Source organism: Saccoglossus kowalevskii, chromosome 1, assembly GCF_978046115.1.
Source record: "Saccoglossus kowalevskii chromosome 1, keSacKowa6.1, whole genome shotgun sequence".
NCBI classification, from domain to species: Eukaryota; Metazoa; Hemichordata; class Enteropneusta; family Harrimaniidae; genus Saccoglossus; species Saccoglossus kowalevskii.
The window spans coordinates 2804405-2825493 of record NC_140641.1 but is presented as its reverse complement, the minus strand read 5'-3'; the positions used below and the strand labels follow the sequence as shown (position 1 = coordinate 2825493).

At 40.7% G+C, this 21089-nt stretch overlaps 1 protein-coding gene across 1 annotated transcript in view; it reads left to right on the top strand.

Annotated features, from left to right (window-relative positions):
• The first annotated feature begins 1243 nt into the window (after positions 1–1243).
• LOC100368244 (guanylate cyclase soluble subunit beta-2-like) overlaps positions 1244–21089 on the top strand; it is a 184091-nt gene continuing 164245 nt past the window's right edge. Inside the window, exons 1-2 of the mRNA XM_085498337.1 lie at positions 1244–1328; positions 1420–1493. Coding sequence (XP_085354463.1) covers positions 1326–1328; positions 1420–1493 — 77 coding nt within the window. The 5' untranslated portion in view covers positions 1244–1325. The remainder of the gene's footprint in view (positions 1329–1419; positions 1494–21089) is intronic.

The window sequence follows — 21089 nt, the reverse complement described above, 5'->3', positions numbered from 1 at the left end:
ATTATGGCACCGGTGTTTAAACAGATCATTGGCAATTTGTTTCTAAACGGTGCAAAAAGTCGGTGCACAGAAAAAAATGTATAGTTACCACTTTGGGCACTGCACATGTCGACAATTAGTATAGCCAAGATAGAATAGCAAAACTTCTGATTTCCTTTATTGTTTGCCCATTGTCTACCCTTCTTCTCTGGAGTACATGGTTTTACCCATATTACGTAACAATGCGTATGTTACTGGTACGTATTGATCGTCTACCTTAAACGAACACTCTCCCATAAATTATGTTAGTGATTATGTGAGCCAACAATTAATATAAAAGAATACAATAACGAAACATCTAATATATAACAAAAATAATGATAGTCTTTTTTAACTTTTCTTTTGCGCCAAAATAACAAAATATTGTGATTAAACAACATGTTCGTCAAAAGTCATTGAATTTATAGTGTATAGTGCCTTCAGTAAATTAGAAGTTATTAAATAACTAACAAAACAGTTTGAACTGGACTGGAAACATGTTTCTGTATTTGTTTGTTTTTTTATTTTCGTTTACTGACATCGTGTAGAACAGTCATTGCACGACGTACACATGCATGGGAGACACCACTGACATCGTGTAGAGCAGTCATTGCACGACGTACACATGCATGGGAGACACCACTGACATCGTGTAGAGACAAAATGTATACGACAGACACATATTTTTAACGAGTAGTGGGAACATCTTTATTCGTTCTAGCGAGACAAACAAAGTAGTAGCGTGGCACACAATGAACATTGATGCCGTGGCCGCATTACAATGATATCCAGGGACAACCATGCGCCAATACACAAAATATGCCCCACACAAGGTTACTTGTTCTCAGGGTAACATAACGTTGTCCCACCACAACACTGCAGTGTTTTCATTGTCATGCAGTTAAAAATAGAAAGGCGTGTTTACCCTCGTCTCTTGTGCTAATATATTAGATCAATTCACCCATGTTGTTGATTACTAATTTTCACGATTCCACGTAAATATGCCAATAAATTCGGCATGCCGGTTTACAACGCTCTAGTGGTTTCAATCTTAATAGTTGCAATATTTCTGATTTAAGAAAGATTATTTTCCAAAACAGATTTTTCGGCTATGGTCGGAAATTTTTCCGCCGTCCAACTGTGAGACTGTGAAATAATACGCATGTACTCAGTACCTAAGCTATTTAATAAATAATGGTATAATCCACCTACGTCACTGAGACTTGTCTTCATAGTACGCTGACAGTATATACGTACCAATAGCACACAAGACAACGCTTCCTAAGACGTACTGTAATCTCATTGGCATGGTAGGAAAACAACACCATTTTCGGTTGTATTTGCGAAATTTTGTTTGTCAGTATATTATTACATACCACGTTTTATTTTTTCCCCATCTAGTATGGTTTTATCAATCTCTGTGTCAAGGAGCTTATCCTGACAAAGTTCGGAGAATCAACCTGGGATAAAGTCAGGTGAGTTCAAAGGCTGCGTTTATTATACGCACATATGCCAGCTACACACGCTAATGAATGCTGATATTGAAACCTGCGTCAGAAATAACCATGTTAATGTTGAACTGATCATTGTGTTTTGTGCAATTGATATAGTTTTATTTGGACATTTGCATGTGCTATTAAACACAGAAATTGGTCGGTAGACATGCGTCAACGAACACTTTCAATACTAGTTTAAGGAGCTGGGAAATTTTAATGAGCTGCAAACGTGAAGAGTTCAATTGGTTCACGGTGTATTTCTCGCCATAGATATGATTGAACTTATGGGAGGAAGGGTAGGTGGGTAACCACTGAAGGGAATAGGGCTTATGGGTAACCAGTGGAGGGATTATGGATGGTGGGTAACCACTGAAGGGAGTGGGGTTGACCGGCTAATAGACTGACTGGAATAGAGATTGGTGGGTAATACTTAGCTGAAACAGAGTCAGGTGTGTAACATTTGGAGAGAAACGGTATGATGGTAGCTAACCACTGGAAGGGAATACGGTCGGGGGCAATAGAACCGGATAACTGGACAAAAAAATGGCTGGCTGGGAAGCCACTGGGGGAATATGGAAGGTGGGTAACCGCTGGAGGGAATATGGAAGGTGGGTAACCACTGGAAGGATTATGGGTGATGGGTAACCACTGGCTGAACTAAAGCAAGGTGGGTAACCACCGAAGAGATTATGGCCTGGTTGGTAAACACTGGAGGGAATAAAGTGGTTACTCCCATTGAATCCGGCTATCAAATTTTACTGACTGCCGTAGTAACTTAGTACCAAATTTTACTGATGTGCATGAAACACTGGTATCAGCATTTCCTCATACCCTTTGGACCTACGTATCATATTTCACTAATGCCCGTGAGACCGCCCGTTTTATTTTACGCGGGACCCTGGTATCAGATTTTACTAACACCCATGGTGGCCACTGATCAGACTTTACTAAAGCCTGGTGGACCCTAGTATCGAAATTTATAAACATCAGTGGGACTCTGTCATCAGACTTTACTAACGCCCATGGGACACCAAAACAATTTTATACTAACACCCTGAGGCCGTATCCGGCTTCACTGACTTCTCTGGGGCTCTGGTATCAGGCTTTACTATCGCCCGCAGGACCCTGAATATCAGGCTTTACTTTTAGACACTGTTACAATATTTTACTGGCACCCACGGGACTATGATAACAGAGCTTAGTAAGATCCTACCGATTTGGGTGAACTGTTTGTATATTTTCAAACTTTCCAATGTGAAATGGATAATGCCACGGATGGATAATGCCATGGATGGATAATGCCACGGATGGATAATGCCACGGATGGATAATGCCATTTTTCCGCATTTGCTCTCGTGGACGACATGCTAGCAAAGCCATTTGGATCTGAAAAAGTTGAGCAAGCGATGAAATATATCTAAACGTACACCCAATTTATATGTTAAAAATTCAAACAAGGGAAATCTAGGACAATCCTGCATTTTGAACGCCCACATTAGGGAACAGAGACAGACCTGTATTAAAACAGTCACACTAGAAAACTTAAATGTTTTTTAATTGGAACAGCCACACTACAAAGCAGTGACTGTCCTGTAATTGGAACAGCGACATACAACTTGGGCAGGAGGGAATAATAACACAGAATTCGCGTTCTACCCACTCATCATACGTTAATACATGGCACGCAAGTATGCTTTGGTGGTTTATAAAATGGCAATGTTTATATCGGCCAGAGAATGTTTTTGTATACAGTCCTATCACTATTAATATTGTGCCGTCGTGTGTACAATGAGCCCATAACTACGTAACCGTGCAATAACAATACAGGAAGCAATGCTTTGAATGGTGCAGTGTGGTGTGTGTGACCTTTGACACCATTAAACAGGCAGGTTGTTAGCATGGTAATACCAGTCAAGCGAGTAATCGGAAAACAAGTCAGCTATTCCTCGTCTGATTATAACGGTGTAGCCACAACTGATATAACCCCTATCACAATAAGGACCGTGCTAGATAGCTTCACACAGTCGAAATAACAGCTACCATTAGAGAAACTGTCCTTGACAGGTAAATGACTCAAATAATTTCTGAAACAAGCGAATGTTAAACGATTTCTGATGTCGTGTAATCTAAATTCGAATCTGTATTGAAAATGTACGAATTTTGAGTGTGTATATAAGTAAAATATCCACATTTTGGTAATCGAATCGCCACAAAGCGTTGCTAGGAAACGTTTTTGAGTAAACAAGATTCCACTTTTAGCGTTGGTTATTTGGCGAAAACTAATAAAACTCGGACAGTCTATTACAAAATTATTACGGGATCAAAAGATATGGCGTAGTATTGACAGAATACCGGTGAATATTAACGTAGCTAAAACAGTTGGACACCAGTACTGTACAGATATAATATCGGCTATCCCAAGAACGACTATCATAGACATTATCCAGCCGGCTATCTAAGTGTCTTGTGTGTTGTCTTATCAGCTCATTAACATTAAAACAATTAATTAATTGATTAATGTTAGTGGCAAGTCAGATTGACGATGTCTTAAACATTATTCGGTATCGTTAATCTAATAATAGACATATGGTGAGTACATTTCTGACGTGTCCGTATAATTTGTCTCTCAATATAAGCTCAATTACAAGGTACGAATCGTAGCAACGTATTGTTGTCAAGAATAGAATGATTGACACGTAATTCTCTAGGGCCCTACGAGAAGGCTTTGTCTACCATCGTTCACATAGTCAACCGATTTCAAAACAGTGTCTGCGTTGACGAACTAGCATGATTTAGGAGTGAATTAAATTAAATTATTAAATTTAGTTAATTTGTTTTTTTAAATTGCAGAGTCGCGATTCAGTAAGAGTTCAATTAAACTAGATAAAATAACTTAAACTCAATTGCATTTAAATTAAACTTAAGTTTACATTTGATTTGATTCTATGGAATCTAAGGTTAATGTAAGGGGAAGTTAGTTATAACCACAGTCAGCTGGCGCACACGTGATAATAAAATAAAACAATATTTACCATATGGAGGCCGCCATCTTGAATGACGCATAAAACAAAATAAAGAAACAAGTTGTGAAACGCATTTTTCAGATTCCTACAAATCAGGACAAAAATACCAATCTTTCACAAAAATACGGTCCGTTGGGGTTATATTAAGCCAACCGATAACAAAATTCGGCCTAATTCGTCGTTTCTGTGTGGAAAAATCCCTTGCATACGAACACCTAATTACGCGAAGAACCTAGAACACTAAGCCGGGGTATTTGAAACCGAAATTGTCATCTAAGCGTTAGGCCGTCGCTGATTGGCTGCTGAGCTGCAATGCACATTTTTAGTTTTAAATACCCCAGGAAAGTACATTGACTCCATGGACACAATGAATATGCTGTCGCACATAAACATAATACTGTACACTGAAATCACAGACCCACATAATACGGTGAAACACACTCACATAGTACATTGACTCCATGGACCCAGTGATTATGGTGTCGCACATACACATAATACAGACACCACAGACCCACATAATATGGTGAAACACACTCACATAGCACATTGACTCCATGGACCCAGTGAATATGGTGTCGCACATACACATAATACAGACACCACAGACCCACATAATATGGTAAGACACACTCACATAGTACATTGACTCCATGGACACAATGAATATGGTGTCGCACATACACATAATACACTGAAACCACAGACCCACGTAATATGGTGAGACACACTCACATAGTACATTGACTCCATGGACCCAATGAATACGGTGTCGCACATACACATAATACACTGAAACCACAGACCCACATAATACGGTGAGACACACACCCACATAGTACATTGACTCCATGGACTCAATGAATATTGTGTCGCACATAAACATAATACACTGAAACCACAGACCCACATAATACGGTGAAACACACTCACATAGTACATTGACTCCATGGACCCAATGAATATGGTGTCGCACATACACATATTACACTTACACCACCGAACCAACTGATTACGGTGAGACACACTCACATAGTACATTGACTCCATACATCCAATTAATACGGTGTCGCACATACACATAATACACTGAAACAACAGACCCACATAATATGGTAATACACACTCACACAGTACATTGACTCCATGGACTCAATGAATATGGTGTCGCACATACACATAATACACTGAAACCACAGACCCACATAATATGGTGAGACACACATAGTACATTGACACCATGGACCGAAAAAATATCGTGTCGCACATACACAAATACACTTACACAACCGACCCACATAATATGGTGAGACACACTGACCTAGTACATTGACTCCATGGACCCAATGAATATGGTGTCCCACATACACATAATACACTGAAACCACAGACCCACATAAAATGATTGAAAAACACTCACATAATACGTTGACTTTTTGGACCCAATGAATATGGTGTCACACATATACATAATATACTGACACCCCAGACCCACATAATATGGTGAGACCCACTCACGTAGTACACTGGCTCCAGGACCCAATCAATATGGGGTCGCACATACACATTATACACGGAAACCACAGACCCACATAATATTTGTGCGACACACTCACATAGTACATTGACTCCATGGATCCAATGAATATGGCGTCACACATACACATAATACAGTGACACCCCATACCCACATAATATGGTGAGACACACTCACATAGTACATTGACTCCATGGACCCAATGAATATGGTGTCGCACATACACATAATACAGACACCACAGACCCACATAATATGGTAAGACACACTCACATAGTACATTGACTCCATGCACCCAATTAATATGGTGTCGCACATACACATATTACACTTACACCACCGAACCAACTGATTATGGTGAGACACACTCACACAGTACATTGACTCCATGGACCCAATGAATATGGTGTCGCACATACACATAATACAGACACCACAGACCCACATAATATGGTAAGACACACTCACATAGTACATTGATTCCATACACCCAATTAATATGGTGTCGCACATACACATAATACACTGAAACCACAGACCCACATAATATGGTAATACACACTCACACAGTACATTGACTCCATGGACCCAATGAATATGGTGTCTCACATACACATAATACACTGAAACCACAGACCCACATAATATGGTGAGACACACTCACATAGTACATTGACTCCATAGACCCAATGAATATTGTGTCGCACATACACATAATACACTAACACCACAGACCCACATAGTATGGTGAGACACACTCACATAGTACATTGACTCCATGGACCCAATGAATACGGTGTCGCACATACACATAATACACTGAAACCACAGACCCACATAATATGGTGAAACACACTCACATAGCACATTGACTCCATGGACCCAGTGAATATGGTGTCGCACATACACATAATACAGACACCACAGACCCACATAATATGGTAAGACACACTCACATAGTACATTGACTCCATGGACACAATGAATATGGTGTCGCACATACACATAATACACTGAAACCACAGACCCACGTAATATGGTGAGACACACTCACATAGTACATTGACTCCATGGACCCAATGAATACGGTGTCGCACATACACATAATACACTGAAACCACAGACCCACATAATACGGTGAGACACACACCCACATAGTACATTGACTCCATGGACTCAATGAATATTGTGTCGCACATAAACATAATACACTGAAACCACAGACCCACATAATACGGTGAAACACACTCACATAGTACATTGACTCCATGGACCCAATGAATATGGTGTCGCACATACACATATTACACTTACACCACCGAACCAACTGATTACGGTGAGACACACTCACATAGTACATTGACTCCATACATCCAATTAATACGGTGTCGCACATACACATAATACACTGAAACGACAGACCCACATAATATGGTAATACACACTCACACAGTACATTGACTCCATGGACTCAATGAATATGGTGTCGCACATACACATAATACACTGAAACCACAGACCCACATAATATGGTGAGACACACATAGTACATTGACACCATGGACCGAAAAAATATCGTGTCGCACATACACAAATACACTGACACCACCGAACCAACTGATTACGGTGAGACACACTCACATAGTACATTGACTCCATACATCCAATTAATACGGTGTCGCACATACACATAATACACTGAAACGACAGACCCACATAATATGGTAATACACACTCACACAGTACATTGACTCCATGCACCCAATTAATATGGTGTCGCACATACACATATTACACTTACACCACCGAACCAACTGATTATGGTGAGACACACTCACACAGTACATTGACTCCATGGACCCAATGAATATGGTGTCGCACATACACATAATACAGACACCACAGACCCACATAATATGGTAAGACACACTCACATAGTACATTGATTCCATAAACCCAATTAATATGGTGTCGCACATACACATAATACACTGAAACCACAGACCCACATGATATGGTAAAACACACTCACACAGTACATTGACTCCATGGACCCAATGAATATGGTATCTCACATACACATAATACACTGAAACCACAGACCCACATAACATGGTGAGACACACTCACATAGTACATTGACTCCATGGACCCAATGAATACGGTGTCGCACATACACAAAATACACTGACACCACCGAACCAACTGATTACGGTGAGACACACTCACATAGTACATTGACTCCATACATCCAATTAATACGGTGTCGCACATACACATAATACACTGAAACGACAGACCCACATAATATGGTAATACACACTCACACAGTACATTGACTCCATGGACTCAATGAATATGGTGTCGCACATACACATAATACACTGAAACCACAGACCCACATAATATGGTGAGACACACATAGTACATTGACTCCATGCACCCAATTAATATGGTGTCGCACATACACATATTACACTTACACCACCGAACCAACTTATTATGGTGAGACACACTCACACAGTACATTGACTCCATGGACCCAATGAATATGGTGTCGCACATACACATAATACACTGAAACCACAGACCCACATGATATGGTAATACACACTCACACAGTACATTGACTCCATGGACCCAATGAATATGGTGTCGCACATACACATTATACAGACACCACAGACCCACATAATATGGTAAGACACACTCACATAGTACATTGATTCCATACACCCAATGAATATGGTGTCCCACATACACATAATACACTGAAACCACAGACCCACATAAAATGATTGAAATACACTCACATAATACGTTGACTTTTTGGACCCAATGAATATTGTGTCACACATATACATAATATACTGACACCCCAGACCCACATAATATGGTGAGACCCACTCACGTAGTACATTGGCTCCAGGACCCAATCAATATGGGGTCGCATATACACATTATACACGGAAACCACAGACCCACATAATATGGTGAGACACACTCACATAGTACATTGACTCCATGGATCCAATGAATATGGCGTCACACATACACATAATACAGTGACACCCCATACCCACATAATATGGTGCGACACACTCACATAGTACATTGACTCCATGGACCCAATGAATATGGTGTCGCACATACACATAATACAGACACCACAGACCCACATAATATGGTAAGACACACTCACATAGTACATTGACTCCATGCACCCAATTAATATGGTGTCGCACATACACATATTACACTTACACCACCGAACCAACTGATTATGGTGAGACACACTCACACAGTACATTGACTCCATGGACCCAATGAATATGGTGTCGAACATACACATAATACAGACACCACAGACCCACATAATATGGTAAGACACACTCACATAGTACATTGATTCCATACACCCAATTAATATGGTGTCGCACATACACATAATACACTGAAACCACAGACCCACATGATATGGTAATACACACTCACACAGTACATTGACTCCATAAACCCAATGAATATTGTGTCGCACATACACATAATACACTAACACCACAGACCCACATAGTATATGGTGAGACACACTGACATAGTACATTGACTCCATGGACCCAATGAATATGGTGTCGCACATGCACATAATACACTGAAACCACAGACCCATATAATATGGCGAGACACACTCACATAGTACATTGATTCCATGGACCCAGTGAATATGGTGTCGCACATACACATAATACAGACACCACAGACCCACATAATATGGTGAGACACACATAGTACATTGACACCATAGACCGAAAAAATATCGTGTCGCACATACACAAATACACTTACACAACCGACCCACATAATATGGTGAGACACACTGACCTAGTACATTGACTCCATGGATCCAATGAATATGTTGTCGCACATACACATAATACACTAGAACCACAGACCCACATAATATGGTGAGACACACTCACATAGTACATTGACTCCATGGACCCAATGAATACGGTGTCGCACATACACATAATACACTGAAACCACAGACCCACATAATACGGTGAGACACACACCCACATAGTACATTGACTCCATGGACTCAATGAATATTGTGTCGCAAATAAACATAATACACTGAAACCACAGACCCACATAATACGGTGAAACACACTCACATAGTACATTGACTCCATGGACCCAATGAATATGGTGTCGCACATACACATATTACACTTACACCACCGAACCAACTGATTACGGTGAGACACACTCACATAGTACATTGACTCCATACATCCAATTAATACGGTGTCGCACATACACATAATACACTGAAACGACAGACCCACATAATATGGTAATACACACTCACACAGTACATTGACTCCATGGACTCAATGAATATGGTGTCGCACATACATATAATACACTGAAACCACAGACCCACATAATATGGTGAGACACACATAGTACATTGACACCATGGACCGAAAAAATATCGTGTCGCACATACACAAATACACTTACACAACCGACCCACATAATATGGTGAGACACACTGACCTAGTACATTGACTCCATGGATCCAATGAATATGGTGTCGGACATACACATAATACACTGGAACCACAGACCCACATAATATGGTGAGACACACTCACAAAGTACATTGACTCCATGGACCCAATGAATATGGTGTCCCACATACACATAATACACTGAAACCACAGACCCACATAAAATGATTGAAACACACTCACATAATACGTTGACTTTTTGGACCCAATGAATATGGTGTCACACATATACATAATATACTGACACCCCAGACCCACATAATATGGTGAGACCCACTCACGTAGTACATTGGCTCCAGGACCCAATCAATATGGGGTCGCACATACACATTATACACGGAAACCACAGACCCACATAATATTTGTGAGACACACTCACATAGTACATTGACTCCATGGATCCAATGAATATGGCGTCACACATACACATAATACAGTGACACCCCATACCCACATAATATGGTGAGACACACTCACATAGTACATTGACTCCATGGACCCAATGAATATGGTGTCGCACATACACATAATACAGACACCACAGACCCACATAATATGGTAAGACACACTCACATAGTACATTGACTCCATGCACCCAATTAATATGGTGTCGCACATACACATATTACACTTACACCACCGAACCAACTGATTATGGTGAGACACACTCACACAGTACATTGACTCCATGGACCCAATGAATATGGTGTCGCACATACACATAATACAGACACCACAGACCCACATAATATGGTAAGACACACTCACATAGTACATTGATTCCATACACCCAATTAATATGGTGTCGCACATACACATAATACACTGAAACCACAGACCCACATAACATGGTAATACACACTCACACAGTACATTGACTCCATGGACCCAATGAATATGGTGTCTCACATACACATAATACACTGAAACCACAGATCCACATAATATGGTGAGACACACTCACATAGTACATTGACTCCATAGACCCAATGAATATTGTGTCACACATACACATAATACACTAACACCACAGACCCACATAGTATGGTGAGACACACTCACACAGTACATTGACTCCATGGACCCAATGAATATGGTGTCTCACATACACATAATACACTGAAACCACAGATCCACATAATATGGTGAGACACACTCACATAGTACATTGACTCCATAGACCCAATGAATATTGTGTCACACATACACATAATACACTAACACCACAGACCCACATAGTATGGTGAGACACACTCACATAGTACATTGACTCCATGGACCCAATGAATACGGTGTCGCACATACACATAATACACTGAAACCACAGACCCACATGATATGGTAATACACACTCACACAGTACATTGACTCCATGGACCCAATGAATATGGTGTCGCACATACACATTATACAGACACCACAGACCCACATAATATGGTAAGACACACTCACATAGTACATTGATTCCATACACCCAATGAATATGGTGTCCCACATACACATAATACACTGAAACCACAGACCCACATAAAATGATTGAAATACACTCACATAATACGTTGACTTTTTGGACCCAATGAATATTGTGTCACACATATACATAATATACTGACACCCCAGACCCACATAATATGGTGAGACCCACTCACGTAGTACATTGGCTCCAGGACCCAATCAATATGGGGTCGCATATACACATTATACACGGAAACCACAGACCCACATAATATGGTGAGACACACTCACATAGTACATTGACTCCATGGATCCAATGAATATGGCGTCACACATACACATAATACAGTGACACCCCATACCCACATAATATGGTGCGACACACTCACATAGTACATTGACTCCATGGACCCAATGAATATGGTGTCGCACATACACATAATACAGACACCACAGACCCACATAATATGGTAAGACACACTCACATAGTACATTGACTCCATGCACCCAATTAATATGGTGTCGCACATACACATATTACACTTACACCACCGAACCAACTGATTATGGTGAGACACACTCACACAGTACATTGACTCCATGGACCCAATGAATATGGTGTCGAACATACACATAATACAGACACCACAGACCCACATAATATGGTAAGACACACTCACATAGTACATTGATTCCATACACCCAATTAATATGGTGTCGCACATACACATAATACACTGAAACCACAGACCCACATGATATGGTAATACACACTCACACAGTACATTGACTCCATAAACCCAATGAATATTGTGTCGCACATACACATAATACACTAACACCACAGACCCACATAGTATATGGTGAGACACACTGACATAGTACATTGACTCCATGGACCCAATGAATATGGTGTCGCACATGCACATAATACACTGAAACCACAGACCCATATAATATGGCGAGACACACTCACATAGTACATTGATTCCATGGACCCAGTGAATATGGTGTCGCACATACACATAATACAGACACCACAGACCCACATAATATGGTGAGACACACATAGTACATTGACACCATAGACCGAAAAAATATCGTGTCGCACATACACAAATACACTTACACAACCGACCCACATAATATGGTGAGACACACTGACCTAGTACATTGACTCCATGGATCCAATGAATATGTTGTCGCACATACACATAATACACTAGAACCACAGACCCACATAATATGGTGAGACACACTCACATAGTACATTGACTCCATGGACCCAATGAATACGGTGTCGCACATACACATAATACACTGAAACCACAGACCCACTTAATACGGTGAGACACACACCCACATAGTACATTGACTCCATGGACTCAATGAATATTGTGTCGCAAATAAACATAATACACTGAAACCACAGACCCACATAATACGGTGAAACACACTCACATAGTACATTGACTCCATGGACCCAATGAATATGGTGTCGCACATACACATATTACACTTACACCACCGAACCAACTGATTACGGTGAGACACACTCACATAGTACATTGACTCCATACATCCAATTAATACGGTGTCGCACATACACATAATACACTGAAACGACAGACCCACATAATATGGTAATACACACTCACACAGTACATTGACTCCATGGACTCAATGAATATGGTGTCGCACATACATATAATACACTGAAACCACAGACCCACATAATATGGTGAGACACACATAGTACATTGACACCATGGACCGAAAAAATATCGTGTCGCACATACACAAATACACTTACACAACCGACCCACATAATATGGTGAGACACACTGACCTAGTACATTGACTCCATGGATCCAATGAATATGGTGTCGGACATACACATAATACACTGGAACCACAGACCCACATAATATGGTGAGACACACTCACAAAGTACATTGACTCCATGGACCCAATGAATATGGTGTCCCACATACACATAATACACTGAAACCACAGACCCACATAAAATGATTGAAACACACTCACATAATACGTTGACTTTTTGGACCCAATGAATATGGTGTCACACATATACATAATATACTGACACCCCAGACCCACATAATATGGTGAGACCCACTCACGTAGTACATTGGCTCCAGGACCCAATCAATATGGGGTCGCACATACACATTATACACGGAAACCACAGACCCACATAATATTTGTGAGACACACTCACATAGTACATTGACTCCATGGATCCAATGAATATGGCGTCACACATACACATAATACAGTGACACCCCATACCCACATAATATGGTGAGACACACTCACATAGTACATTGACTCCATGGACCCAATGAATATGGTGTCGCACATACACATAATACAGACACCACAGACCCACATAATATGGTAAGACACACTCACATAGTACATTGACTCCATGCACCCAATTAATATGGTGTCGCACATACACATATTACACTTACACCACCGAACCAACTGATTATGGTGAGACACACTCACACAGTACATTGACTCCATGGACCCAATGAATATGGTGTCGCACATACACATAATACAGACACCACAGACCCACATAATATGGTAAGACACACTCACATAGTACATTGATTCCATACACCCAATTAATATGGTGTCGCACATACACATAATACACTGAAACCACAGACCCACATAACATGGTAATACACACTCACACAGTACATTGACTCCATGGACCCAATGAATATGGTGTCTCACATACACATAATACACTGAAACCACAGATCCACATAATATGGTGAGACACACTCACATAGTACATTGACTCCATAGACCCAATGAATATTGTGTCACACATACACATAATACACTAACACCACAGACCCACATAGTATGGTGAGACACACTCACATAGTACATTGACTCCATGGACCCAATGAATACGGTGTCGCACATACACATAATACACTGAAACCACAGACCCACATAATACGGTGAAACACACTCACATATTACATTCACTCCATGGACCCAATGAATATGGTGTCGCACATACACAAAATACACTGACACCACAGACCTACGTAATATGGTGAGACACACACCCACATAGTACATTGACTCCATGGACTCAATGAATATTGTTGTCGCACATAAACATAATACACTGAAACCACAGACCTACGTAATATGGTGAGACACACTCACATAGTACATTGACTCCATGAACCCAATGAATACGGTGTCGCACATACACAAAATACACTGACACCACCGAACCAACTGATTACGGTGAGACACACTCACATAGTACATTGACTCCATACATCCAATTAATACGGTGTCGCACATACACATAATACACTGAAACGACAGACCCACATAATATGGTAATACACACTCACACAGTACATTGACTCCATGCACCCAATTAATATGGTGTCGCACATACACATATTACACTTACACCACCGAACCAACTGATTATGGTGAGACACACTCACACAGTACATTGACTCCATGGACCCAATGAATATGGTGTCGCACATACACATAATACAGACACCACAGACCCACATAATATGGTAAGACACACTCACATAGTACATTGATTCCATAAACCCAATTAATATGGTGTCGCACATACACATAATACACTGAAACCACAGACCCACATGATATGGTAATACACACTCACACAGTACATTGACTCCATGGACTCAATGAATATGGTGTCGCACATACACATAATACACTGAAACCACAGACCCACATAATATGGTGAGACACACATAGTACATTGACACCATGGACCAAAAAAATATCGTGTCGCACATACACAAATACACTTACACAACCGACCCACATAATATGGTGAGACACACTGACCTAGTACATTGACTCCATGGATCCAATGAATATGGTGTCGGACATACACATAATACACTGGAACCACAGACCCACATAATATGGTGAGACACACTCACATAGTACATTGACTCCATGCACCCAATTAATATGGTGTCGCACATACACATAATACACTGAAACCACAGACCCACATAAAATGATTGAAACACACTCACATAATACGTTGACTTTTTGGACCCAATGAATATGGTGTCACACATATACATAATATACTGACACCCCAGACCCACATAATATGGTGAGACCCACTCACGTAGTACATTGGCTCCAGGACCCAATCAATATGGGGTCGCACATACACATTATACACGGAAACCACAGACCCACATAATATTTGTGAGACACACTCACATAGTACATTGACTCCATGGATCCAATGAATATGGCGTCACACATACACATAATACAGTGACACCCCATACCCACATAATATGGTGAGACACACTCACATAGTACATTGACTCCATGGACCCAATGAATATGGTGTCGCACATACACATAATACAGACACCACAGACCCACATAATATGGTAAGACACACTCACATAGTACATTGACTCCATGCACCCAATTAATATGGTGTCGCACATACACATATTACACTTACACCACCGAACCAACTGATTATGGTGAGACACACTCACACAGTACATTGACTCCATGGACCCAATGAATATGGTGTCGCACATACACATAATACAGACACCACAGACCCACATAATATGGTAAGACACACTCACATAGTACATTGATTCCATACACCCAATTAATATGGTGTCGCACATACACATAATACACTGAAACCACAGACCCACATAACACGGTAATACACACTCACACAGTACATTGACTCCATGGACCCAATGAATATGGTGTCTCACATACACATAATACACTGAAACCACAGATCCACATAATATGGTGAGACACACTCACATAGTACATTGACTCCATAGACCCAATGAATATTGTGTCGCACATACACATAATACACTAACACCACAGACCCACATAGTATGGTGAGACACACTCACATAGTACATTGACTCCATGGACCCAATGAATACGGTGTCGCACATACACATAATACACTGAAACCACAGACCCACATAATACGGTGAAACATACTCACATATTACATTCACTCCATGGACCCAATGAATATGGTGTCGCACATACACAAAATACACTGACACCACAGACCTACGTAATATGGTGAGACACACACCCACATAGTACATTGACTCCATGGACTCAATGAATATTGTGTCGCACATAAACATAATACACTGAAACCACAGACCTACGTAATATGGTGAGACACACTCACATAGTACATTGACTCCATGAACCCAATGAATACGGTGTCGCACATACACAAAATACACTGACACCACCGAACCAACTGATTACGGTGAGACACACTCACATAGTACATTGACTCCATACATCCAATTAATACGGTGTCGCACATACACATAATACACTGAAACGACAGACCCACATAATATGGTAATACACACTCACACAGTACATTGACTCCATGCACCCAATTAATATGGTGTCGCACATACACATATTACACTTACACCACCGAACCAACTGATTATGGTGAGACACACTCACACAGTACATTGACTCCATGGACCCAATGAATATGGTGTCGCACATACACATAATACAGACACCACAGACCCACATAATATGGTAAGACACACTCACATAGTACATTGATTCCATAAACCCAATGAATATGGTGTCGCACATACACATAATACACTGAAACCACAGACCCACATGATATGGTTATACACACTCACACAGTACATTGACTCCATGGACTCAATGAATATGGTGTCGCACATACACATAATACACTGAAACCACAGACCCACATAATATGGTGAGACACACATAGTACATTGACACCATGGACCGAAAAAATATCGTGTCGCACATACACAAATACACTTACACAACCGACCCACATAATATGGTGAGACACACTGACCTAGTACATTGACTCCATGGATCCAATGAATATGGTGTCGGACATACACATAATACACTGGAACCACAGACCCACATAATATGGTGAGACACACTCACATAGTACATTGACTCCATGCACCCAATTAATATGGTGTCGCACATACACATATTACACTTACACCACCGAACCAACTGATTATGGTGAGACACACTCACACAGTACATTGACTCCATGGACCCAATGAATATGGTGTCGCACATACACATAATACAACACCACAGACCCACATAATATGGTAAGACACACTCACATAGTACATTGATTCCATACACCCAATTAATATGGTGTCGCACATACACATAATACACTGAAACCACAGACCCACATAAAATGATTGAAACACACTCACATAATACGTTGACTTTTTGGACCCAATGAATATGGTGTCACACATATACATAATATACTGACACCCCAGACCCACATAATATGGTGAGACCCACTCACGTAGTACATTGGCTCCAGGACCCAATCAATATGGGGTCGCATATACACATTATACACGGAAACCACAGACCCACATAATATGGTGAGACACACTCACATAGTACATTGACTCCATGGACCCAATGAATATGGTGTCGCACATACACATAATACAGACACCACAGACCCACATAATATGGTAAGACACACTCACATAGTACATTGACTCCATGCACCCAATTAATATGGTGTCGCACATACACATATTACACTTACACCACCGAACCAACTGATTATGGTGAGACACACTCACACAGTACATTGACTCCATGGACCCAATGAATATGGTGTCGCACATACACATAATACAGACACCACAGACCCACATAATATGGTAAGACACACTCACATAGTACATTGATTCCATACACCCAATTAATATGGTGTCGCACATACACATAATACTGAAACCACAGACCCACATGATATGGTAATACACACTCACACAGTACATTGACTCCATGGACCCAATGAATATGGTGTCTCACATACACATAATACACTGAAACCACAGACCCACATAATATGGTGAGGCACACTCACATAGTACATTGACTCCATAAACCCAATGAATATTGTGTCGCACATACACATAATACACTAACACCACAGACCCACATAGTATGGTGAGACACACTGACATAGTACATTGACTCCATGGACCCAATGAATATGGTGTCGCACATACACATAATACACTGAAACCACAGACCCACATAATATGGCGAGACACACTCACATAGTACATTGATTCCATGGATCCAGTGAATATGGTGTCGCACATACACATAATACAGACACCACAGACCTACATAATATGGTGAGACACACATAGTACATTGACACCATAGACCGAAAAAATATCGTGTTGCACATACACAAATACACTTACACAACCGACCCACATAATATGGTGAGACACACTGACCTAGTACATTGACTCCATGGATCCAATGAATATGTTGTCGCACATACACATAATACACTGGAACCACAGACCCACATAATATGGTGAGACATACTCACAAAGTACATTGACTCCATGGACCCAATGAATATGGTGTCCCACATACACATAATACACTGAAACCACAGACCCACATAAAATGATTGAAACACAGTCACATAATACGTTGACTTTTTGGACCCAATGAATATGCTGTCACACATATACATAATATACTGACACCCCAGACCCACATAATATGGTGAGACCCACTCACGTAGTACATTGGCTCCAGGACCCAATCAATATGGGGTCGCACATACACATTATACACGGAAACCACAGACCCACATAATATTTGTGAGACACACTCACATAGTACATTGACTCCATGGATCCAATGAATATGGCGTCACACAGACACATAATACAGTGACACCCCATACCCACATAATATGGTGAGACACACTCACATAGTACATTGACTCCATGGACCCAATGAATATGGTGTCGCACATACACATAATACAGACACCACAGACCCACATAATATGGTAAGACACACTCACACAGTACATTGACTCCATGGACCCAATGAATATGGTGTCTCACATACACATAATACACTGAAACCACAGACCCACATAATATGGTGAGACACACTCACATAGTACATTGACTCCATAGACCCAATGAATATTGTGTCGCACATACACATAATACACTAACACCACAGACCCACATAGTATGGTGAGACACACTCACATAGTACATTGACTCCATGGACCCAATGAATACGGTGTCGCACATACACATAATACACTGAAACCACAGACCCACATAATACGGTGAAACACACTCACATATTACATTCACTCCATGGACCCAATGAATATGGTGTCGCACATACACAAAATACACTGACACCACAGACCTACGTAATATGGTGAGACACACACCCACATAGTACATTGACTCCATGGACTCAATGAATATTGTGTCGCACATAAACATAATACACTGAAACCACAGACCTACGTAATATGGTGAGACACACTCACATAGTACATTGACTCCATGGACCCAATGAATACGGTGTCGCACATACACAAAATACACTGACACCACCGAACCAACTCATTACGGTGAGACACACTCACATAGTACATTGACTCCATACATCCAATTAATACGGTGTCGCACATACACATAATACACTGAAACGACAGACCCACATAATATGGTAATACACACTCACACAGTACATTGACTCCATGCACCCAATTAATATGGTGTCGCACATACACATATTACACTTACACCACCGAACCAACTGATTATGGTGAAACACACTCACATATTACATTCACTCCATGGACCCAATGAATATGGTGTCGCACATACACAAAATACACTGACACCACAGACCTACGTAATATGGTGAGACACACACCCACATAGTACATTGACTCCATGGACTCAATGAATATGGTGTCGCACATACACATAATACACTGAAACCACAGACCCACATGATATGGTAATACACA